At 48.5% G+C, this 24,992-nt stretch overlaps 1 protein-coding gene and 3 non-coding genes across 4 annotated transcripts in view; all 4 read left to right on the top strand.

The window, feature by feature from the left end:
* SOX5 (SRY-box 5) overlaps nt 1-24,992 on the top strand; it is a 587,891-nt gene that overhangs the window by 561,492 nt on the left and 1,407 nt on the right. Inside the window, exons 13-14 of the mRNA XM_015412682.1 lie at nt 5,744-5,917; nt 17,854-18,070. Of these exons, the coding sequence (XP_015268168.1) occupies nt 5,744-5,917; nt 17,854-18,070 (391 nt within the window). The remainder of the gene's footprint in view (nt 1-5,743; nt 5,918-17,853; nt 18,071-24,992) is intronic.
* On the top strand, nt 14,683-14,754 carry TRNAG-UCC. Its single transcript has one exon. It is a non-coding gene; the product is annotated as a tRNA-Gly (tRNA).
* TRNAG-UCC lies at nt 15,087-15,158 on the top strand. The gene has a single exon. It is a non-coding gene; the product is annotated as a tRNA-Gly (tRNA).
* On the top strand, nt 15,289-15,360 carry TRNAG-UCC. Its single transcript has one exon. It is a non-coding gene; the product is annotated as a tRNA-Gly (tRNA).

Below are 24,992 nucleotides of genomic sequence, written 5' to 3'. Positions count from 1 at the left end.
AAAGGTGCCACTGGATTGTTTTGGACTGGGGGGCCGGGGGGGGGGGCTCTGCAACTTACCTGGCTGCTTCTTGCTCTGACTGAGGGCTGCTGGGAGCAGGGGGTGGGGCTTGGTGCATATGCCCACCTCCTGGGCTCTTTACTGCCGGAGTTCTGCTCCTGTGCGATCCTGCAGGAAATGACCCCTGGCTCTCCTTCTTTGGACGTTTTCAGACAGAGCCTAGAAGGCCATCTGACAGCAATGCAGATTCTGTCAACTGAGGCAGATCATGAGAGGGAGGGCAGGAAGGGTTGCCTCAGTGCTTAGTTCTTGTGGCCCTTTCTTACACGCCCAGGGAAATGCTAATCACCACTTTGGAGTCAGAAGGCAATTTTTCTGCAGGCCAGTTTGGCTGGAAATCCTGGAGGTTTTTTCCCCCATCTTCTGGGCATAAAACAGGTGTCACTGGGTGTATGTGTGTGGGACGCATTCATGAATTTCCTGCCTTGTGCTGGGAGTTGGACTAGATGACCCTTCAAACTCTGTGATTCTATGATTCTATATCTGAAGGATTCTCAACATGGAAGAGGGCAAAAACTTGGTTCTCTGATGTTCTAGAGGGCAAGATTAGAACGTGGGCTTCAGTTACAGGAGGGTAGATGTCACCTGAAAAGAAACTTCTTAATGATGACAGTAGTCCAGCAATGGGACCAATTACTTCAGGAGTCTGAAGAGCTCATTGGAGGTCCTGGAGCAGCGGCTGGACAGCCATCAGTCAGGGATGCTCTAGCTTTGATTTCCCCGTATTAAGTACAGAGTGGATGGTCTATAGGGCCTCTTGGAACTCTATGATTCTAAGTCAGACATTTCGTGTTGCTATAGATCTTAAAATGAATGTCCTATTTCTCAACACCTCAAGATGGGTCACGCACACACCTTTGGGCGAACACATGAATCTCCCTTGTACTGAATTAGACCATTGATCTATCAAGTTAAGTATCGTCTACTCAGAGTGGCAGTGGCTCTCCAGGGTCTCAGGCAGAGGTCTTTTGCATCACCGACTGCCTGGCCCTTTTAACTGGAGATGCCGGAGATTGAACCTGGGACCTTCTGCATGCCAAGCAGATACTCTACCACCAGGGCTCTTTTTGTAGAAAGAGCACAGCAGGAGCTCATTACCATAATAGGCCACACCCAACAACAGGAACTTATTAGCATATTAGGCCACACCACGACAGCACAGCTCATTAGCACATTAGGCCACACCCCCATGTTACCAGAAGTGTGGTTATCAAGCCACACCCACTTTTTGCTTGTTATTCTGTTTACCTTGTTTGTTGTCAAAACCCAGGGTTGTTTTTTTTTTGTAGCAGGAACTCCTTTGCATGTTAGGCCACACACCCCTAATGTAGCCAATCCTAATGAGTTTCTGTTGTTGGGTGTGGCCTATTATGCTAATGAGTTCCTGCTGGGCGTGGCCAACTCGGGAGCCAGCCGGAACTCCGTTCCTGTGCGTTCCTGCCCAAAAATAGCCCTGTCTACCACTGAGCCACGGCCCTTCCCCTGAAATCTATGAAGATGAGAAGAAGTAAGCACCAGTGTCCACACCATTGCAAGGGTGTGAGAGCAAGGAAGGGCAGCTGGGAACATATTCGTTGCCTCGCTCAGGCCACTGTGCCTATTCCTAACTATGCACTTAATAGAAGCGCTCACTTGAAAGGGCATGAAGAACACTGAAGGGGAAAACTAAATTTACAAACATGCATGTCGTGCGCATGGACTACTCTAGGAGCCAGGATTGCCCTGTGGCTCCCAGTCTAGTCTACTTTCAGTGGCAATGCAGGACTCAGCTCATAAAGTCTTCTTACATGCCCACGGAAATGCTGATCACCATTTTGGGGTCAGGAAGACATTTTTCTCCAGGCCAGTTTGGCCAGGGATCCCGGGGTGGGGGGTGTTGCTCTCTTCTGGGCATACAGCAGGGGTCACGGGGAGTGGGGGGGAGGCGTTTGTAAATTCCCTGCATTGTGCAGGGGGTTGGACTAGATGACCCTGGAGGCGCCTTCCAACTCTATGATTCTAAAGGAGGTCACTGTTGTCAGGGAAATTTTGGCAGTTAAGCCCTAGAAGATTGGAGCACTCTTCAAAATGCACAGGATGATATGGGTGGTGAGCATTTGAAATCATCGTTTCAAATATTTGCAACAAATGAAATGTCGACTCTCTGCTAGGGAACAACAAACGTTCCCTTGTCTTGTTTCTTGTGTATACGTTTATATTTTTTCCCCTTGGTTTCAGTTCTCTGCTTTTCACAGTTATTTTGTATATGTGTTTATATTATGCATGCATGTCGTTTTGGGACACGAGCGCATAGTATTTATACCCGCCCTGCCTCATTGATGCACATACCATTTGTACAATGTACGGTGCTGGTTTTCAAACGTGCGGATAACACTTAAAATGCATGGGGTTTTTTTAGTGATAAATTGGGTGTGAAGAAACAGAAAACAGCATGTAAAGAAAGAAAATCACAGCTCAGTTTACACAAGGCAAAAATGAAATCAAAGCGAAAATTGGGGGGGGGGGCTAGACTTCATGATCTTATGCATGCCATCTCTGTCTAAAGCTAGAACTGCACAGCTGGAAAGGATCCATTCCATAATTTAGGGTTGCCAGGTCACCCCTGGCCACTAACGGGGGATGTGGGGTAGGGTTGCCGGATCCAGGTTGAGAAACTCCTGGAGATTTGGGGGTGGAGCCTGGGGAGGACAGGGAACCTCAGTGGGGCACAATGCCATGGAGTCCACCCTCCAAAGCATCCATTTTCTCCAGGGGAACTGCTCTCCGTAGCCTGGAGATGAGCTATAATTCCAAGGAATCCCCAGGTCCCACCTGGAGGCTGGCATCCCTGCCATCCTACCATACGGCCAAGGTATCCTAGACCTAGGGCTGCAGCAGCTCAGTGGTTAAGACGCTGAACTGCAGGCCAGAAGGTCGTTCGTTCAGCAGTTCGAGACCCGAGTTGCCGCATGATGGAGTGAGCTCCCGTCTCTGGTCCCAGCCCCTGTCAACCGAACAGTTCAAAAGCAAGAAATTGCAAGTAGATAAATAGGTACCGCTTCAGTGGGAAGGTAACAGCGTTTTGTGCACTGCAGTGTTTAGTTGTGCTGGCCATATGACCATGGAAATGTCTTCGGACAGCGTTGGCTCTTCGGCTTGGAAACGGAGATGAGCACCGCACCCTAGAGTCGGATTCGACTGGCTTTCGAGCAAGGGAAACCTTTACCTTACCCTAGACATAATGCATTCTAAACAGATGTCCATGCAGCATTTTCTTTAAACTAACAGTGAACGTAACTTTAGGGGCTCCTAAGCAGATAAATCCTGCAGTTAAAATCTTGTGCCTGATATTGGCTACAAAATGTTCAGGGCAAGAGCCACTGTCTATCCAAACTGGGAATCTATACATCTTCCCAAACAGAATTAAAAACTCTCTAGGCAGCAGCAGAGGCTGATGATATAGGAACTACAAGACCCATGACACAGTGCAAGTGGGGTTGCCAGGCGTCATCACCTCACCACTGTTGCCCACCACCACTCTGAGCCACGGCAGGAGGGAAATAAGAGCCCTGCTAGCCTCTGAGCTGATATGTCACTTCTGGGTACAACAACAGGTTGCTCTAGGAATTGCTGTAACTCTGTGGTTTTTCCCAGATCTCTTCCAAGAGCTACCCGTTGTCACTTCCACGTTGTACTCTGAAGTGATATAGTGACATCAGTGACATCAGTGACATCGCATGCCCCCCATGTCCCCATCCACTAACCCTCCTGCTGCTTGGAAAGCTCAGACTGGCAACCCTGAGTGCGATTCACAGGATCAGACTTTACACCGGCTGCCTTCATAGCTGTGTTGTACACTTTGCCAAATGATTCTTCCGCAGTAGGAAGTGGGAAACTTGCATCTGTGTCAGCGACCACTAGGTAATGTTCGGTGTAGTGGTTAGGAGCGCGGACTCTAATCTGGGAGAACCGGGTTTGATTCCCCATACCTCCTCATGCAGCTGCTGGTGTGCCGTTGGATCAGTCACAGGTTCTCTCAGAGCTGTTCTCTCACAAGCAGTTCTCGGAGGAGCGCTCTCAGCCCCACCTACCTCAAAGGGTTTCTGTTGAGGGGAGGGGGAGGGAAAGGAGATTGTAAACTGCACTGAGACTCCTTCGGGTAGTGAAGGGTGGTGTATAAATCCAATCTCTTCTTCTTCTTCTGTCATGGACCAGTGACATCAGGAAAAACCTAGATCCAATATTTATCTTACCGCCTTTCTACCTACCCTTCTTCCAAGGGATTCAGGTTATCGTTCTCTTCATCCTCACAACAATCCTGTAAAATAGGTTAGACTGAGAGAGAATAATTGGGCTCAGGTGAGGCCCCTAGCAGAGTGGGGATTGATGAATGCTGCCCTACGCACACCTGAGGAAAAAATGTGTCTTGCTAATCCCCACACCGCCATAAAGTTCATACGGGGACCAATTGCTCTCTCTCAGCCTTGCCTAGCGCACAAGGCTGTTGTGAGGATAAAATGAATAAGGAAGAAACATGTATGCCACTCTGAGCTCCTGTGAGAAGAAGAAGAGAAGAGATTGGATTTATACCCCGCCTTTCACTACCTGAAGGAGTCTCTGAGCGGCTTAAAATCTCCTTTCCCTTCCCCTCCCCACAATGGACACCCTGTGAGGCAGGTGGGGCTGAGAGAGCTCTTTTGAGCACTGCTCGTGAGATAACAGCTCTGAGAGAACATGTGACTTACCCAAGGTCACTCCAGCAGCTGCATGAGGAAGGTTAGGATAAAAAAATGTAATTGATGGATAGTGAATGAACTGGTCTTTCAGAAGTCACCAGAGATGAAGTCCTGTTTCTCCTCAAAGAAGCTCGTTTGTTGGTTATCCCTGGGAGGTGGGCTGTGGCTTAGTGGTAGAGCATTGTGTTGACGTGCAGAAGGTCCCAGGTTCAATCCCTGGCATCTCCAGCTAAAAGGATCCGGTAGGAGGTGATGTGAAAGACCTCCGCCTGAGACCCTGGAGAGCCACTTCCAGTCTGAGTGGACAACACTGACCTTGTTGGGGAGATGGTCTGATTCAGTATAAGGCAGCTTCCTGTGTTTGAGTGTTAACTTTCAGTCTTTAGGAGGCATTTGAAGATGGTTTCCATTTAGGATTGCATTTGATTAACTTACCAGCAGTCCTAAACTGTGATTTTCAGGTTTGGGTTTTATGTACTTTATTTTGCATGTTTTATCTATGTTCTAAGTTGCCTCGGGCTCCAGAAGGAAGAATCATAGAGCTGAGAGGGACCTCTAGGGTCATCTAGTCCAACCCCCTGCACAATGCAGGGAATTCACAAATACCTCCCCCCACACCCACAGTGACCCCTGCTCCATGCCCAGAAGATGACAAGACATCTCCAGGATCCCCGGCCAAACTGGCCTGGAGAAAAAACTGCTTGCTGACCCCGAAGTGGTGATCTGCATTTCCCTGGGCATGTAAGAAAGGGCCATGTGCCCCCTAGGAAGGCGGCTAATGAATGTTTTAAACAATAAATAAGTAAACACTACAAAGAGCTACAAAGAGAAACAATCCTGAATGTAATGCAAAGTCCCATTTGAAAGAACACGTCTTCTAACTGCTCAGAAGGTCAGTTCCTGCTCCAAAACTGATTATTTTCCCCCCCCCTTCTTTCCCTTTCCCCTTTCTTCCCCCGACTGTCTAGGAAGTGCGGGAGTCTCGGAATCTCGAATTTACCGGGAATCCAGAGGACGTGGGAGCAACGAGCCCCACATCAAGCGCCCTATGAACGCCTTTATGGTGTGGGCGAAAGACGAACGGCGGAAAATCCTGCAAGCCTTCCCTGACATGCACAACTCCAACATCAGCAAAATACTGGGTAAGGAAAAGGGAGCGGGAGGCATGGGGCTCTGGTTATTGAGTGACGGTGTTTGGACTGCTCGATTCGTGCCCCGTAGCAATGTTGAGAGAACAGCTCTGAGAGAACTTGTGACTGGCCCAAAGTCACCCAGCTGGCTTCACGTGGAGGAGTGGAGAATCAAACCCAGTTCTTCCAAAGCAGTGCTCCCTCTAAGCTGAGCTAGTGTGAGCTAACTCACAGTCTTTGAGCCTCCGGCTCACACATTTTGGTGTCTTAGCTCAGGAAGGAGGGCTCCAGAGCAAGCTAATTTACGCAGCAGCCGAATCACTCGCTCACAACTTTGATGCTGGTAGCTCACCAAGTAGAATTTTTGCTCACAAGACTCCACAGTTTAGAGCAGGGGTGTCAAACATAAAGCCCAGGGACCGGATCCGGCCCGTGCAGGGCTCTTACGCGGCCCGCGAACAACTGATGCAAGGGAGGGAGTGTTGGGAGAGGGAGTGGGCAGAGCCACTCCATTATGGCTTCAGCACAGCAGAACAACCTCGCCTGCAGCAGTCAAGCAGTGTGGGAGCATCTGCCCAGCACTGCACTGCTGCCTTTCCGGTCCGCCTATGTGGGTTTTCCTCTGCATCCCCCTCCCAGCCTGTGGGGCCTTGCAGTGAGGACCAGGGCTCATTTCCTGCAGGAGCGCACAGGAGCGGAGCTGCGGCAGTAAAGAGCCGAGGGGGCGGGCACATGCAACAAGCCCCGCCCCCTGCTCCCAGCAGCCCTCAGTCAGATCAAGAAGCAGCCAGGTAAGTTGCAGAGGCCCCTGCCCCCAGCCCAAACCAGTCCAGTGGCACCTTTAAGACCAAGTTTTATTCAGGTACAAGCTCTCCCTCCTCTGCGAGGACAGATCTGCACGTTCCCCCCCCCCCAATAGCTAGCAATCCAAAACAGTCCAGTGGAGCCTGAGCGGTGGGTGTTGCCTTCTGACACACTTCCGGTGACGCCAGGGGGTGTGGCATATGCAAATAAGTCATGCTAATGAGTTATGCTAATGAGCTCCTGCACCTCTCTTTCTACGAAAGGACCCCTGGTGAGGACACACCAACTCAGAGCTTGCCAGCTGTTGTCCTTTATACAGTTTCTATCTCCAGTACCTTGCATTATGTTTTATGGCACACATGGCCCGGCCCAACAGAGCGACGTTTACGTCAGATCCGGCCCTCGCAACAAATGAGTTCGACAGCCCTGGTTTAGAGGGAGCATTGCTCCAGAGCATCTCTTTTCTCTGTAGTCTGGAGATGAGCTGCAATTCCACGGGGATCCTCGGGCCTCACCTGGACGCTGGCACCCCTCGGCACCCCCACCACCACCGTCTGAAACAGGACAGAATCCAGCCCCCTCCCTCTGCCATCCCATTCTAGGCCCCACGCATAGTATAGCTCAGCCTGACTTAACGAAACTCAGCCACCGCAGAGATGCCTTTAAGGGCCGGATTTGTGCCTGCTATTGATTTCCTATTGTGCCGAGACGCAGCGAGATCCATGTATTACCTACCCAGGCAGGTAGGATGGCTTTAACAGCAGCCCCTGAATTGATTAGATTAGCCAGAATAAAGTGAGATAAAGAAGCCTGCGTTTGTTCCGGTGATGATAAAAAAAAAAAAAATCCACACTGACAGATTTAAGGCCAGTTTCTGTCGATGAGATTAGGCAGGCCTTGAGACGCAAGAAGTTTGGCTCCGTCGTGGGATTGAAAGTGGCCCTTGATTAAACTTTGCCTTTAAGTCATCATCTTCCAAAAACTGGCCCGATCCCTGCAATCCCCCCCCTCCAAGCACACACGCACACCTGACGCCTCTTCATACAGAGAGTACAAAGAACCCTCGACCGTGTTTCTCCCCGTCTCCCCTGATTGTTTTGGATAACAACGCTCCAACGGCACAGCACACCACTAATTCATTCCGCTTAAAATAGGCGCTTGAGCCGGGCTGACATTTCGCTCGGTCTCTGGGGGACCAGCGTTGACATTTTAAAGGGCTTCTAAGCATTTTATAATACCCTCCAAATCTGGTTTTAATAAGTCATTTCGGCTGAGATTTTTAACATAAGGAATCACCTTTTACTGTTTAGCGCTAGACGGGACAGTGGTGGCTTGGGGGGGGGGAGTGGCGGACGGCTAGCATATTAGGGGCATCTTTTTCGGATTAAATATACAGTAGGTGGAGTGTGACGTGCAAATCCATTCCAGATCCTCGCAGAGATGACAGTCTTATTCTGCTCCCCCAACGCCACTGCAATAGCGGCAAAATTCAAATTGCGACTGATAGTGGGTTTTTTTCTCTTTGAAACATCAGACGAATTGGGAGGGAGTTTCTTTCCAGCCCATGCAATAAAGAAGGGTGAGGCACTCTCCTCTTTCCTGATGGAAATATTGCAGAGGTCTCTTCCGAGTTGTCAAAGGCCAGTTTTTGAACTCAGCAGGGAGGCCTCTGTTAATCGGGGAAGGAGAAAAGAGCAGATGCTTACAGAGTAATGAAGGAGGAGGAGGAGATTGGATTTATATCCCGCCCTTCACTTGGAGTCTCATAGTGGTTTACAATCTCCTTTATTTATTTATTTATTTATTCAAATTTATACCCCTCCCTCCCTGCCGAAGCATGCTCAGGGCGGCTTACGTGAAGATAAAACACACAAATAACAGTTATACAGTCATAAAACCTTCTAAAACAATACAAAATTATAATATTATAATATAAAGTACTAGCAGGGTCTATAGCCAATATCGCTTAAAATGATGGTGACAGTAATATAAACATATCCGGTGATCTGTCTTGTTGGTCAGCTCATTGGTCTTTCCATACATACGCAGCAAGCACACACTGTAGATGGCGAGACCAGGTACTACATCTTCAGGGCTTTAGTCCTTCCAGTTATTGTTGATGGTTGTTGTTGGCGGTGGCTTCTTAACTGAAAGCCTGGTGGAAGAGCTCCGTCTTGCAGGCCCTGCAGAACTGTAAAAGGTCCCGCAGGTCCCTGGTCTCTTCTGGGAGCTCATTCCACCAGTACAGAGCCGTCACCAAAAAAGCCCCGGCCCTGGTTAAAGCCAGTCTGGCATCTTTGGGGCTCGGGAGGGCCCTTTCCCTCCCCCTCCCCATAACAGACACCCTGTTAGGTAGGTGGGGCTGAGAGAGCTCTTTCGAGAACTGCTCTTAAGAGAGCAGCTCTATAGGTACTTATGACTGACCCAAGGTCATCCAGCAGCTGCGAGTGGAGGTGTGGGGAATCAAACCCAGTTCTCCCAGATTAGAGACCGCGCACTTAGCCCCTACACTGGACTGGTGGTATTTGTGTCCCTTTGCAAGACAAGTACGGTTGCCCTCATTTCCCATTTACCCTTCTTTACTTTCATCACGCACTCACTCTTTCTTTTTCATCCTTCCTCCCAACATCCTTCCTTTTCTTTCTTTCTGTCTGTCTGTCATTGCATTGAGGGTCGGATGTCTGAAATGTCATTGACTGCAGGCCAAATGAGGTTATTGTTCAAGTGTCCGTGTGTGCCGTTTTGGTCAGCGCAATCAGAAGAGTGTCCTTTCCAGGGCTGCTGATTCTCTGGGGATTAGATTCTGACACTTTGGTCTTACGCTGTGAGCATTAAAGCAAATTTTAGAAAGTGCCAGTGCATGGATTTGTTAGCAGAGTCATCTGCGCACACGTTTATCATCCATCTGTTCATTGCTACGTAAACTCATGTCGCTGGATTTATTCATTTGTTTCTTTCCACACATACGCACACACAGACTTGCGAAGAAGCCTTGGGTTGTTTCTCCCACACAAACACACACACCAAAGGCACTTGAATCTCTCCATTTGTTTTCCCTCTTGTTGAAAGATTTTCTTGGCATAACTTGTAGTTCGTTAAAGAGACAGAAACAGACCTTCCGTATCCAGAGTATCTTCTTCGTGGTCTCTGTGCATCACACCCTTGGGATACTCTGCGCCTGCGCTGACCTTCTCGGTACCGATAGCTAGCAAAAGGGATTTTCGCGCCTCTCCCAGGTCACGCGCCGGCTCCACTGCGCATGACCAAGGAGGGGCACGCAGATCCCGCCAGTTCCTTCTGACCGCCGCCCAACAGCCTTCAAAGAAACAAGATGAAGGGCCGAGAGCAGAGGGGAAGGAGGGCGGGTGGTGTGAATGCACAGATGACCACTCGAAGATCACCAGTTACAGGTAAGCAACCTGTCTTTTTGATAAGAAAGAGGGGAGATGTATGAGAGAGGGGAGTTTTAGCGTTGAGAAATGCCCTGTGGGTGGAAATTGCGCCCCCTGCAGGAGGAGTCTGCCCAACGGCTGTGACGTTGACTGTTCATTTAATCCAAAGAACCGTGAGCAGTGGAGTGCTATTCTACACCTATATGCTGTTCAATACATATGCAGATATGTGCCATTCTGCACATATTTGCCCGGCAGCTGCACAGTTATTCGTGCAGTGCCATTATGGGCTAAGGGTTAGATCCAGCCTACTGTGGAAAAGAAAGGAGAGGTGTCCTGTGTTCACCGAAAAGATTATGCTGGGCCCTGCATGTACCAAAAAAGAAAATGTGGGACAAGGACCATAGTACAGGGTAAGACTGAGTGGAAAAACTGGCTGGATCCAACCCTAATTATGGGCCTGGAGGTCTCCCAGAATTAGAACTGATCTACAGGTGACAGAGGTCAGTTCCCCTGAAGATAACGGTTCCTTTGCAAGTGAATTCTGTGGCATTATACCCTGCTGAGGTCCCTCCCCTCCCAAATCATGCCACCCCATGATATACCTCCAAGAATCCCCCAAGCTAGAGTTGACAGCCCTGTTTCTGTGTATACTCCTGGCCTTCCCCATTACCTGTTACAAAAAGACGAAGTAAAGTCAATGTGTTGGATCCACTGGAATAAAACATCTGCCATTGAATCACAGAACGTTAGAGTTGGAAGGGACCTTGCAGGTCATCTAATCCAACCCCCTGCACTCTGCAGGAGCGTAGCCGAAAGATAGCCCTACAGCATACCCGGAAGATGGTCGTCCAGCCTCCGCTTGAAAACGTCCAGCCAAGCAGCATCCACCACCTCCCGAGGCAGTCTGTTCCACTGCCCAACCACTCTTACAGTTAGGAAGTTTCTCCTGATATTTAGCCGGTATCGACTCCCTTGTAATTTCCACCCATTAGATCTAGTCTTGCAATCCGGAGCAAGAGAGAACAGATCCGCTCCACTTTCTTCATGACAGCCCTTCAGATATTTGAAGACTGCAATCATGTCCCCTCTAAGCCTTCTCTTTCCCAGGCTAAACATACCCAACTCTTTCAGCCTTTCCTCGTAAGACTTGGATTCCAACCCTCTCACCATCCTGGTTGCCCTCCTCTGGACACGCTCGAGCTTGTCAAGATCCTTCCTAAAATGTGGTGCCCAAAACTGGACACGGTACTCCAGGTGAGGCCTGACCATAGCAGAACGGAGCGGAACGACCACCTCCCGTGATCTGGACACAATGCTTCTGTTGATGCATCCTAAGATTGCATTTGCTTTCTTCGCAGTCACATCAAACTTGTGTCTATGAACTTGTGTCTTCCCTGTCTCCCCTTTCGCTCTGCAGCCCAAAATGCTCCCAGAAAAGTTGCTCCTAGGAAGCAGGGAATGCCCAGGAGCAACATGAAGGGGGCCTGGAGGTCTAGGGGTGTGCGTTCAGATCTACCTGAGCTGAAAATATTTCAGTATCCCAAAGGTATCCGGAATTTTGGGGGAAAACAAGAAAAAAAATCCAGAAAAAATCCCGCCACTGCGCTGTTTTCCAGGCTTTTTTCTGCAGTCCCTTAAAACAGGAACTGCAGAAGAAAGCTCCCGAAACAGCTAAGCTCCTGCCGCTCAGCTATTTTTTGCGGCATTGCTACTGCTATGTGGGGTTTTGTTTTTTTTAAAAAAAAAATTATTTTCAGGTTTATTGGACCCCCCAAAAAATAAATTTTCGGAAAATCCAGGATCCGAATACTTTACTTATATTCGGATCCAGGATTTTTCAGGAATCCTGATTTTTTGGGGTGTTCAGTACCCGAACCGAAAAATAATGGGGGGGGAGGGATTGCACACCCCTATGGAGAACCATCACAGGAGGGGGAATCAGCAAAACCCTCCCCTCTCTCCATACGTGCAGATAATTTTGATGGGATCCAAGCCAATGTGCGTAGGCGTGGCGACGCGTCGCTTTCTCCTCGTGGTCCTCTGCTAGGTTTCCAGTGTGAGAAAAGAGCACATTGCACCAGAAGCATAGCATGACCAAATAAATATGATAATAATAGAAAATTGCTCTTTGGGTTGCTTAGGAGGGAGGAGGGAAGGGAAATGTTTGGAAAGGGGAAAGATGTAAGTTGTTTGTATATGAACGGCTGTCCAGGGGGTAGGATGATCTAGCCAGGACATGTGCGACAGAATGAGCTCAAAGCAGCAAGGAAGGAGGAAAACACGGTCTCCCAGACTATGACTTGATCAGCCCCCACAATGTCCTTGCGACATTTCCCCAACTGGATAGCAGGAGTACTTTCCATCAAGTTCTTTTTTGCCGCCAGTGTCATCTCGGTTTCCCCAGAAGGACTGAGCCGTCTGCGGCTCGGCTGAGCAATGGCCCATCGGGTCATTGCTTTTCTTTTCCCCCCTCGCCCTCAGTTTCCTAACCCAAATTTATGAACCTCTCGGGTGTTTTTAAAGAACCAAACCTCCCCACCCAGTTCCACTAGTGGAAGCGATGCAGGCAGCAAATGGATATTGTCCCTTCTGTTCTAATAGTTTTCTTTTTTCTTTTGAGAAATATTAGCCAAGCGGTTGCTTGGGTCTTTCTTTGCTTTCACTGTAAAGGCAAGTCGTTCCCTCAAGAGCCATAATTTCCCCCGCTTCTGCCTTCCATTCTTTCGAAGGAAGGCAAGATACCAGTGGAAACAAATGTATATTTTAATGCAAAGCAGGATCACAAGTAGTGGTTCCTATAAGAGGACCCAAGGTTATAGCACTGGATGTTGTTGTTGAGAGCCAGTTTGGTGTCGTGGTTAAGTGCGTGGACTCTAATCCGGGAGAACCGGGGTTGATTCCCCACTCCTCCACTTGCACCTGCTGGGTGACCTTGGGCAAGCCACAGTTCTGGCACAGCTGTTCTTGAAAAATAACAGTTTCTGTCAGAGCTCTCTCAGCCCCCCACCTACCTCACAGGGTGTCTGTTGTGGGGAGGGGAAGGGAAAGGAGTTTGTGAGCCGCTCTGAGACTCCTTTGGGTAGTAAAGGGCGGGGTATATATCCAATCTCTCCTTCTCTTCTTAGCCATTCAGTCATGTCCAACTCTTGGCGATCCTATGGGTCGGCGCTCTCCATGTTCTCCAATCTTGTACTGTGTCTTTGAGTCATTCCATGCTCAGGCTGGTGTCGACTTTTATGGTGCCTAGTCACCATGTTCTTTGGCGGCCCGGTTGCCTTTTTCTGCTAACCAGTCTAAGCATAATTGCACTGGATCACCACTACCAGTCAAAACAGACAAGACTGGCGTGGATAGTCTAATGCAGCTTCATGTGATGTTATCTTACATTAAAACAGATCAGTGGTCCATCTGTTTTCTCCTCTGACTGACAACAGCTTTCCAGGGTCTTGGGCAAAGATCATCCCCAGTGCCTACCAATGTTCTCTCTAAGCTGTGGAGTCTTGTGAGCAAAAATTCTACTTTGTGAGCTACTGGCATTAAAGTTGTGAGCGAGCGATTTGGTTACTGCATAAATTAGTTTGCTTTGGAGCCATCCTTTCTGAGCTAAGACACAAATGTGTGAGCCAGAGGCTAAAAAACTGTGAGCTAGCTCACACTAACTCAGCTTAGAGGGAACATTTCTGCCTACTACCCATTTGGTACAGGTCCGGGTCCCGAACCTGGGACTTTCTGCATGCAAAAACGCATCCTCTACCACTGAGGTCTGGTGTGTCCCCCAAAGGCTTCCTTGACTGAGGACTGAACCGAGGGCATATTGGTTGAAAGCACTGAATGCTGACCACTGGTAGAGAAGTTAAGTCTGACTAAACTATGTGGCTGAAGAGGATGGTTAGTTGATTCGGTCCCATAAGTATATGTGGTGCACTACAAAATAATCCAAGCCAAAAAAAACAAAAAAACCCACAATGCCAGGCTCAAGGAACTCTTGGTCTGCATCAGTGAGTGGGGGGAGGGGCAGAGGACAGAAGGAAGGAGAGTTAAGAGTAGCAAATAAAGACTGAGGGGAACAGGAGCAGGAGAAGCAAGGGTACCAAAAGATGAAGGGTAGCAGGGGTCATTTCCTGCGGGAGCGCACAGGAACGGAGCTACGGCAGTAAAGAGCCCAGGGGGCGGGCACATGCAACAAGCCCCACCCCCTGCTCCCAGCAGCCCTCAGTCAGAGCAAGAAGCAGCCAGGTAAGTTGCAGAGCTTCCCTCGCCCCCCCCCCCTATCCAAAACAGTCCGGTGGCACCTTTAAGACCAAGTTTTATTCAGGTACAAGCTCTCCCTCCTCTGCGAGGGCAGATCTTCACGTTTCTCCACCCCCCCAATAGCTAGCAATCCAAAACGGTCCGGTGGAGCCTGAGCGGTGGGTGTTGCCTTCTGACACACTTCCGGTGATGTCAGGGGGTGTGGCCTATGCAAATGAGTTATGCTAATGAGCTCCTGCACCTCTTTTTCTACGAAATGACCCCTGAAAGGTAGTAATCACAGTTGCACATACTGAGATGCCGTCTACAAATATTTTGATGGAGGGAGGTGCTGTGGCTCAGTGGAAGAGCCTCTGCTTTCCATGCAGAAGGTCCCGTGTTCAATCCCCGGCATTTCCAGGTAAGAGGACCAGGTTGTCGATTGAACGGCCTAAGACTTTGGAGACCTGCTGCCAGTTCGTGCAGACCATAGCGACCTGGATGGACCAATGGTCCGATTCAGTATCAGAGAGCTTCATGTGTTAGGGGAGGGGCTGTGGCTCGGTGAAAGAGCCTCTGCTTTCCATGCAGAAGGTCCCGGGTTCAATCCCCGGCATTTCCAGGTAAGAGGATCAGGTTGTCGATTGAACGGCCTAAGATCTTGGAGAGCTGCTGCCAGTTCGTGTAGACCATAGTGACCTGGATGGACCAATGGTCCAATTCAGTATCAGAGAGCTTCGTGTGTTAGGGGAGGGGCTGTGGCTCAGTGGAAGAGCCTCTGCTTTCCTTGCAGAAGGTCCCGGGTTCAATCCCCGGCATTTCCAGGTAAGAGGATCAGATTGTCGATTGAACGGCCTAAGACCTTGGAGAGCTGCTGCCAGTTCGTGTAGACCATAGTGACCTGGATGGACCAATGGTCCGATTCAGTATCAGAGAGCTTCATGTGTTAGGGGAGGGGCTGTGGCTCGGTGGAAGAGCCTCTGCTTTCCATGCAGAAGGTCCCGGGTTCAATCCCCGGCATCTCCAGTTAAAAGGACCAGGTAGGAGGTGATATGAAAGATGTCATCCTGAGTCCCCTGGAGTGCCACTGCCAGTCCGAGCAGACAAGACTGATCTTGATGGTCTGTTTCTGTGTTCGTGTAGTGATCAGGATTTCTGTAAAGGCCTATTCTAAAATAATAGGTATGATGCAGGGCTTTTTTTGTAGAAAAAGCCCAGCAGGAACTCATTAGCATAATAGGCCACACCCATGAGAGCATAGCTCATTAGCATATCAGGCTGCACCCCCATGTTACCAGAAGTGTGGTTATCCAGCCACACCCATCTTTTGCTTGTTATTCTGTTTACCTTGTTTGTTGTCAAAACCCAGGGCCTTTTTTTCTAGCAGGAACTCCTTTGCATGTTAGGCCACACCCCTAATGTAGCCAATCCTAATGAGTTTCTGCTATTGGGTGTGGCCTATTATGCTAATGAGTTCCTGCTGGGCGTGGTCAACTTGGGAGCCAGCCGAAACTCCGTTCCTGTGCGTTCCTGCCCAAAAACAGCCCTGGTATGATGGTTGGCATTATATGCAAAAGAAGAGGGCAGGTGTCCCACGGAAGGGCTTCGAGCGATGGGGCCAGAGGATTCCACCAAGGATTCCACTGGGAGTTTGTAGTGGACATGAGAAGCATCAGTTGAGGCACCACCAGTGACCACTTTAGAGCCTCTGAGGACCACAGCGTGCCCCCCCTTTTGCCAGAATGAGAGTGTGTGCTGTCAAGCTGCAACCAACTCATAGTGACCCTAGGACCTTGGGGGGGGGGTTCAAGGCAAGAGATGAGCAGAGGTGGTTTGCCATTGCCTGCCTCTGCATAGCAACCCTGGTCTTCCTTGGTGGTCTCTTATCCAAGTACTGACTGTGGCCAACCCTGCTTAGCTTCCAAGCTCTGGCAAGCTCAGGCCAGACTGATTGAGAACTCGGTAGGACCATCCAGGGCCCAGATCCGGACTGCGGGTCACCTGTTGGTTGGTCGATCCAGAGGGAGTATCACTAAATGTGCCTTCAAGTGGGTTATCTGAGACTCCTATCGATGGTGAAAACCGGTTCGATGTGGGGATTTGAAAAGTTTCTAGTGGTTCAGAATCAACTGATGGAAAGGAGTCTCCAAACGGCAGAGGCTGCCAAAGCCTAAAGAATGGTAAAGTCTAGAAGTAGTTCCAAGGTTAGATCGTTCCCACTTTGAAGTTGTTTAAAACTTGTAATCTATGTTATATTATATAATAGATAAGATCGATAAGATAAAAATGAAAATATAAGTTTTTAAGTTAATATAGGGCTATTTTTGGGCAGGAAGGCACAGGAACGGAGTTCCGGCTGGCTCCCGAGTTGGCCACGCCCAGCAGGAACTCATTAGCATAATAGGCCACACCCAACAGCAGAAACTCATTAGGATTGGCTACATTAGGGGTGTGTGGCCTAACATGCAAAGAAGTTCCTGCTACAAAAAAAGGCCCTGGGTTTTGACAACAAACAAGGTAAACAGAATAAGAAGCAAAAGGTGGGTGTGGCTGGATGACCACACTTCTGGTAACATGGGGGTGCGGCCTAATGGGCTAATGGGCTGTGCTGTCAGGAGTGCGGCCCAATATGCTAATGAGTTTCTGCTGTTGGGTGTGGCCTGTTATGCTAATGAGTTCCTGCTGGGCTTTTTCTACAAAAAGAGCCCTGATAGGTCAAATATATTTTAAGCTATACTCTTATGCCATTATACCATATATATCTTGTTTAAACATTTGTTAAGCTATTATTATCATATACTTTGCCACAGATACATAAAATTTTTGAAGGAGGAAGGTCCTTAATTTCTGTAAAATTGCCCTCATAATAGGGTTTTTTTTGGTAATTATATTTTTGATCTGTTTTTCCCTAGTCCTTTTTTTTACTTACTTCTTTTTTCTGTATCCCTTATAATATAATTTTTAAATTAAAAAAAAAAAACCTGAAAAGACTGTGCTTCTTTTTGGTCATTGGCTATATAGCAAGCTAGTAACGCCATTGATTGGTCATAAGAACATAAGAGAAGCCAATGTTGGATCAGGCCAATGGCCCATCCAGTCCAACACTCTGTCACACAGTGGCCAGAAATACCAGGTGCCATCAGGAGGTCCAGTAGTGGGGCCAGGACACTAGAAGCCCTCCCAGTATTGACCCCCCCAGACACCAAGAATACAGGGCATTACCTGCCTCAGCCTGTGAGTTCCTATCTATACCTTGTGGCTAATAGCCACTGATGGACCTCCCTTGAAGCCGTCCATGCTTGTAGCCGCCACCAGCTCTCGTGGCAGTGAATTCCATGTGTTAATCACTCTTTTGGTGAAGAAGGACTTCCTTTTATCCATTGTAACCCGACTGCTCAGCAATTTCATGGAGTGTCCACCTGCTAGGCTGCTCTGGGCTCGGCAAGTTCTTCTGACGATGGCTCTCCTAACCCTTCCGAAAGGAAACCCGCCTCTCACTTCCACTCTTTCTCATGGCAGGCTCCCGCTGGAAAGCGATGACGAACCTCGAGAAGCAGCCGTACTACGAGGAGCAAGCCCGCCTCAGCAAGCAGCACCTGGAGAAGTACCCAGACTACAAGTACAAGCCCAGGCCGAAGCGCACTTGCTTAGTGGATGGGAAGAAGCTGCGGATCGGGGAGTACAAGGCAATCATGCGCAACAGGCGTCAGGAGATGAGGCAGTATTTCAATGTCGGGTACGGGCCCTTTGTGGCACTTCTCAGTCTTGTGAGGGCTGGGTGCATTGTTGATTTACTTGTACTTTTCTCCCAACTGGGGAGCCAAAGCGGCTTATCACTTTCTCCCTGTCTCCGTTTTATCCTAACAACAAACCGTGTGAGGTAGGCTAGTCTGAGACCTTTTCTACACGCTGGAGTGACTCATGATTTTCCTGGGAGTCATTTCACAAGCATTGGAATCGGTTTGGGCAGGGTTCTTCTGCTTACCTGCCCTCCTTGTTCATTTTTAGAGTCGTGGAGTCCGTTTATTTTCTTCCGCATGTGGCTTAATTAATGAGGACTTTCAAGGGAGGGTGCTCTCATCATCGGTGTTGTTATTGGTAGTATCACAGCACCCCCTCTTATTTTTTAAAAGAAGCCTCCAAAATATCGATATAACGCTATAGTGTCGTAATGATAGTTTAAGCAGGTTCTCTGAATTCTCAGCTTTCATTTTAAACAAAGTAAGTCTCTAGCTCCTTCCTTGGTGAAGATATATCTTCCTTATATATCTGTGAAGGAAGAAGCTCGAGATTTACTTTTTTTAAAAAAAATGACAAGTGGGGATTCAGAGAACCTGTTTAAACTATCATTACAATACTAGAGCACTATATCGCTATTTTAGGGCCTTTAAAAAAATTGAAACCACTGTCTTGGTGGGGGCAAGAGGGAGAGGTTCGATGATGGTGACAGTCGTATCACTGTAAAGCAGGACAAAGAAAACCGATATGACATTACGCGCTAGGAAAAACTCGACTCAGAATTGGTTTCCAGAAAATTGTCAGTGGTCTCAAAAGAGAGGGGGGGGGGAAGGAGGGGGAAAAGGAAGTGAAAATTAAAGGCACAGAAATGCATGCAGAAATGAGGGGATCAACTGAAGCACTGTGGGACCAGAACTGACGGGGGGAAACCCCATAGGGAAAAGCCCTGAGAGCGTGCCTCACTGGCCCAAGGTCCCCCAGTGGGCTTCTATGGGAGAGTGGGAAATCATTCCAGTGATGGCAGTGCCAACTTTGAAACCCCTATCCCTCTTCATCATCTGCTTCACCTCTGTCTCCGGGGTTATCCAGTGAAGTCTCTGAAAGAGGATCTCCGTGAAGTCCATAAAGAGACAGCAATCTTTCAGGTAGCCCTGAACATTTAGGGCTTTTCCCATTCAAAACAGCGCATAAAATCTAATAATGATTGGGTGTGCGTTGTGCCATCAGTTTGCTTCCAACTTAACAGTGACCCTATGGATTAACAATCTCCAGAGCATTCCCTCATTAGCAGCCTTGCTCAGGTCTTGCAAACTGAAGGACGCGGCTTGCTTTATTGAATCAGTCCACCTCCTGCAGGGTCTTCCTCTTTTCCTGCTACATTCTGCTTTTCCTAGCATTATTGTCTTTTCCAGTGAGTCTTGCCTTCTCACCAGTAATGATTAGTACGTGTACAGTGCTTCCATTTTCAAAGTGAGAGTTCTTCGAGCGTGTTATCCCTGTACAGTCTAAGGCCAGTCTATCCCCACGCTGCAAAGCCAGTGGGGTGCAGCGATGAGAGTATCGGACTAGGATTTGGGAGAGCTAGGTCTGAATCCCCATCCTGCTGTGGAAGCACACTGTGTGATCTTGAGCCACTCTCAGCCCGATCCACCTTGTAGGGTTGTTGTGAGGATAAAATGGAGTCAGGGAGAAAGTTATAAGTTGCTTTGGGTTCCCTTTGGGGAGAAAAAAAAGGTAAAGGTAAAGGTTCCCTTGCTCGAAAGCCAGTCGAATCCGACTCTAGGGTTGCGGTGCTCATCTCCGTTTCAAAGCCGAAGAGCCAGCGCTGTCCAAAGACGTTTCCGTGGTCATGTGGCCGGCATGACTAAACACCAAGGCTCACGGAATGCTGTTACCTTCCCACCAAAGTGGTGGTGAGCTATAAATGAAGTAGAATAAATGGCGAAAATGAACGACTAATCCGGACCTTTGCCGATCACAGCTCGTTCCTTTCCCAGACTTATGATACGCCAGCTCTGTAATTCAAACACGTGACCTTGCTCAGCGGAAGCCCTTCTCCAAGTCCTGTAGTTTGTGATGTGAGGGTTAAACGGAGGTTTAAATCTTCTCCCGGTGAAACTGAGGAGGCTTAAACCTGCTTTCCTTCAGCTGAGCCACGGTCAGTGTTTCTGGAACGAGAGACAGACTGTCGAGTCTGGTTAACGGGTGTCAGTGATGTCGAACAGAGATACATCCATCCAGCTACCGCTGATTGTCATCAGGCAGGCAGGGCTTTTCTTTTTTAAAGAAGAGAGAAAGAAAGGGAGGGGGGGAAGGCCCGCGACAGTGCATATTGTAATAATAAGCCGCTCAAGCCCAGAAATCTGAGCCGCTTAACCCTGCAGTGTTGGCAGGTCCAGCGATCCCACTGGTAAATGCTGAAACAAACACAGGGAAGTCCGCCAGCGTTTGGCATGGGAGATTAAAAGGAGAGGGGAGGGGAAGGACCTTTCCGAGGAAGAATAGGGCGGCCTCAAAGCCTCCCCAATTCCACTTATCTCGGCCAACACCGATGCTCCACAATGCGAGCAAAGGGAAAAAAATAATATTAACCTTGCCAGACTGGGAAATGTTATTCGGCTTTCTTAATCGGCAGGCTGGATTCTCTCTTAGGGAAGAAAAGGAGACGAGTGACGGTTTTGTCAAAGGGGTGCAGAACTGTGTCACATGTGCAATATCTTTACTATCAAGGGGACAGCTGACAGGGGCTGGGCTTGGGCTTACGGAACGAAGGACAAGATATTCGTCCAGAATGTGACCCTAAGCAGAGCGATACCCTTCTTTGTCCACTGAAATCAGAAAGCTTAAAAGGGTGTAGCTCTGTTTAGGATTGCACTAACACTGCAAGCCTATGCAGAATTAGAGGCACTCCTTCTTTATTTATGGGACAGTGTTATCCCATTCGTCATGCAAGTATAGCTCTGGGCAGCACGCATGGTGTCTCCCCCCTTTTTTAGCATTTGCAACCGCCCTATGAAGGAAGGCAACATGGTATAGCTCGATTTTTGTCAAATCTTGGGAGCTAATCAGGGTCAATGCTTGGAAAGGAGACCACCAAGGAAGGCTCTGCAGTGGCAGGCAATGGCAAATCACTTCTGGTTTTCATTTGCCTTGAAAGCCCCTTGCTGGGGTCACCATAAAGGCTTGGATGAGAGACCACCAAGGAAGGCTCTGTAGAGGCAGGCAATGGCCAACCACCTCTGCTTCTCACTTGCCTTGAAAGCCCCTTGCTGGAGTCCCCATAAAGGCTTGTATGAGAGACCACCAAGGAAGGCTCTGTAGAGGCAGGCAATGGCCAACCACGACTGCTTCTCACTTGCCTTGAAAGCCCCTTGCTGGGGTCCCCATAAGGCAGCTGTAACTTGATGGCCCTGTACACACAAGTACATGGGGTAGGGTAGGCTGAGACTGGTTTGCAGTGAGCTTTGTGCTGGAGACAGGATTTGAACCCAGTTCCATTCTAATGCTTGCCACTGCACCACACTGTCCCCGGGCTGATTTCTTTGGAAGACCTTGTGAATGGAGCTGATAAGAGGTTTGGTTGATGGGTAGAAAGGAGAGAAGGAAACAGGGAAATCTGAGGATAGGGGAGCTACCAGGAGGAGAGAAATAATGTAGAGAGGGGGATAGAGGGGAAAGTGAGGTGTTCTCCAGAAGTCCTTGCAGTTTCCCCACTGTGCAACTGGACCCAGCCTGGCCAGCACCATGTAGGCAGACACTGTACAACTGGGCTAGACTTTTCCCAGGGAAAGACTTCCAGGAGTGGGAATAGAGTTGCCATCCATTGGCTGGGAGACTGGGGGTGGGTGAGTGCTGTTGTGTCAACAGCATGATTTTACTGTAGAGTTTCCACTGAATCCTAGAGGACCGTGACATCACTTTTGGGTTCACCCTGGAAATTATGTCATCCCATTGACATAATGAAAAAAATTTCTGTATTTTCCCCCTGCTACCCTACCAAGCAGCAGCAGGGGTCGGGGGTTTCTGGTGCGAGGTCTCCCACCATACTGAGAGACCTGGCAACCATAGGAGGAAAAGAGAGAAAGCTTGAAGACGGGGCAGATCAAGGTAGGTTTGGTGGTGGTGGGAAGAGTGAAGGAAACAGGAAAAGGGGAGAGGCTGTGGGAGCGGCCAGGGAAGGAAAAGAGGAAATAGTGCAGGAGACAAATATGAGATGCCCCACACTAGTCTTTGTGGGCCCAGATAGATGATGATGATGATGATGATGATAATGATGAAGACAGACAGACAGATAGACAGAATAATGCAGTGCCATCCTGAGCAGAACTACAGTCTTCTAAGCCCGCTGACTTCAGCAGTAGACTTAGAAGCATGTATCTCTAAGTCTAAGTGCACAGGGACAACCCTGTAGGATAATAAACAAGTTAGACTCTCACTCTCCCCTCCCTATCTCCCTGTCCCTCATAATGCCTATATAGTTATGAAGGTACCAATGATGACTCAGGGCTAGTGCCACTGTACTGCTAAGGGGAGTCATTCCAAGCTCCAGGTAGTTAATACTCTGTATACATCCAAAGCTGGCAGTCTTCTGATAACATGAACTGGCCCCAGTTCACTGACCTTCACACACACTCATGCATTATAGGTCAAGACGAGTGGCCGAGTTAGTCTGTCTGTAGCAGTAGAAAAGAGCACGAGTCCCATAACACCTTAAAGACTAACAAAATTTGTGGCAGGGTAGGAGCTTTTGTGAGTCACTGCTGGAGAAATGAGCAGTGACTCACAAAAGCTCATCCCCTGCGCCAAGTTTTGTTCATCTTTAAGGCGCTACGGGGCTTGCGCTCTTTTCTACTGCTGCATAAAAGAACGTTCCCATCAAATGGCTGAGTGATGCTCTGCTTCTATATGAGGGAGAGCAGCGGGGGGTAACTTCTACCAATCCCCCCCTTCCCCAAGTGAGCCAATTTGTCTTTTTTACATAAGGCTCTTTTTGTAGCAGGAACTCCTTTGCATATTAGGTGACACACCCCTAATGTAGCCAATCCTCCAAGAGCTTACAGAGCTCTTCTTACAGGGGCTACTGTAAGCTCTTGGAGGATTGGCTACATTAGGGTATGTGTCGCCTAATATGCAAAGGAGTTCCCGCTACAAAAGGAGCCCTGAAAATTTTTCTCGCTCTTGACAACAGAAAGAGAGGCTTACAGTACAACCCTATGCAGAGTCAGTCAGGCCCAAACCTACTGACTTCAGGGTTGCACAATAAGAAATGTGGTGAGGATTGGAAAGCCAGTTGGAAATTTGCTTCCAGGCCTTTAAGGGTGGATTGTGAAGGACCAGGGCGAGGTTTCACTTGGAATTAAGCCTGCTCCTCTCCAGGGATTCTCCTCTCCTGTCTCCCGCGGTGAGGCTTTGCAGTCCAGATGGACACACCTCTGATTCCATTACAATGGGAAGCATGTTGTGCACAATATTATTGCAACTGAATTATCCCACTCCGCAAGACAACAAAAGGAGCATCAGCGCTAAACCTCTAGGCTTGCGGGGACCCTGGAGCTTCTCGGGGATATAAACACGGCCAGCGTTCCAAGATTTGGGGGAAGAATTAGACGGTCTAAAATAACTCGGCTCTTTCATGCATCCGCCTGGTGTCTCCAAGCCTTCCGTATCCAAAAAAGGCTCCCCCCCCCCCCCCCCGGGAAGCTTAGAGTGGAACATTTTCCCCATGTAAACTAGCAAGAGAAAGTTACAAAACGGGTGTTTCTGACATTATCCCCATCCAAAGTCCTCACAGAATTATGGACTTCCTTGTTTCCAGACTCCATTATGGAATCCTCCATAGTTCTTTTTTTCTTCTTTAAGAAGATGAGCCCTGCTTGGTCAGACCAATAGTCCATCCAGTCCAGCTTCCAGTCTCACACAGTGGCCAACCAGTTCCTATGGAGGGCCAACAACAGGGCATAGAGGCCAAGGCCTTCCCCTGATGTTAACTCCGAGTCCTGGCTCTAGGAGTCAGAAGCTTAGTGGCTCTGAAAGTAGAGGTTCCCCTCGGTCACTATGGCTAGTAGTGAATCTATCTAATCCCCTTTGAAAGCTGTTTATTCCCAAATTTGGTACAGAGCACTACATGTGTAGAGATCCCCACAGCTCTGGCTCACTTCCTTTCCATCTTTCCCCACTTTGTGTTACCAGCATGACATGTGTATTGATGAGACACTACAGAAGAGCAATCTTGATGCATGTGGTTGTATTAAGACTCCCTTTTGGGTGCGGCATTCTACCAGTGTGTCTGAGTGTATGTTTGCATCCATGATACACCTGAGGGGAAAAATGTAGATACCGTCATGTGCATAATTATTTTGGAATAGTTTAGCCATGCACAGATGTGTATCAGTAACATAAAGGAGAAAAAAGATCATCAATGAATCCAAGGAACCTTGTTCTGTCGGAAACTGCAAATCCCGGATAAAATTTAGAAAATCTATTCAGATTTGAATTGGTTGGAACTTAGCGCAGAGTGAAATTTTAGGACAATGAAGCAACTCCCATCACCACTCCTTATTCTGTAGGAAACTGCAAACCCAGGATAAAATTTAGAAAATCTATTTTAATTTGAATTAAAACGGAGTGGAACTTAGCGCAGAGTGAAATGTTGGGACAATGAAGCAACTCCCTTCATCACCGTCACCAAGAAGAGTTGATCCTGTATCCAAAAGACCAACAGAAACATTTATACAGGCCCTTCCCTATGTAAATTGACGGTGCAACCAGAAGTCCAGGGATGTAGCGGGTCAGGCCAGGGTAGAGTTGGGTAGAGTTGGCTCTGTCTCCCCCCTCCAAAGCAAGGAAGGTGGTGTTCAAAGCAACACCACCAATCTTGCAGGCTGCACATGCATGCAGCAATTGGCTGAAACTGGCCTCTC

This window comes from Gekko japonicus, unplaced genomic scaffold (genome assembly GCF_001447785.1).
Source record: "Gekko japonicus isolate JY-2015 unplaced genomic scaffold, Gekko_japonicus_V1.1 scaffold482, whole genome shotgun sequence".
Classification (NCBI taxonomy): Eukaryota; Metazoa; Chordata; class Lepidosauria; order Squamata; family Gekkonidae; genus Gekko; species Gekko japonicus.
Note: the sequence above shows the minus strand (reverse complement) of the source record. Positions and strands in the feature narration are given on the sequence as shown.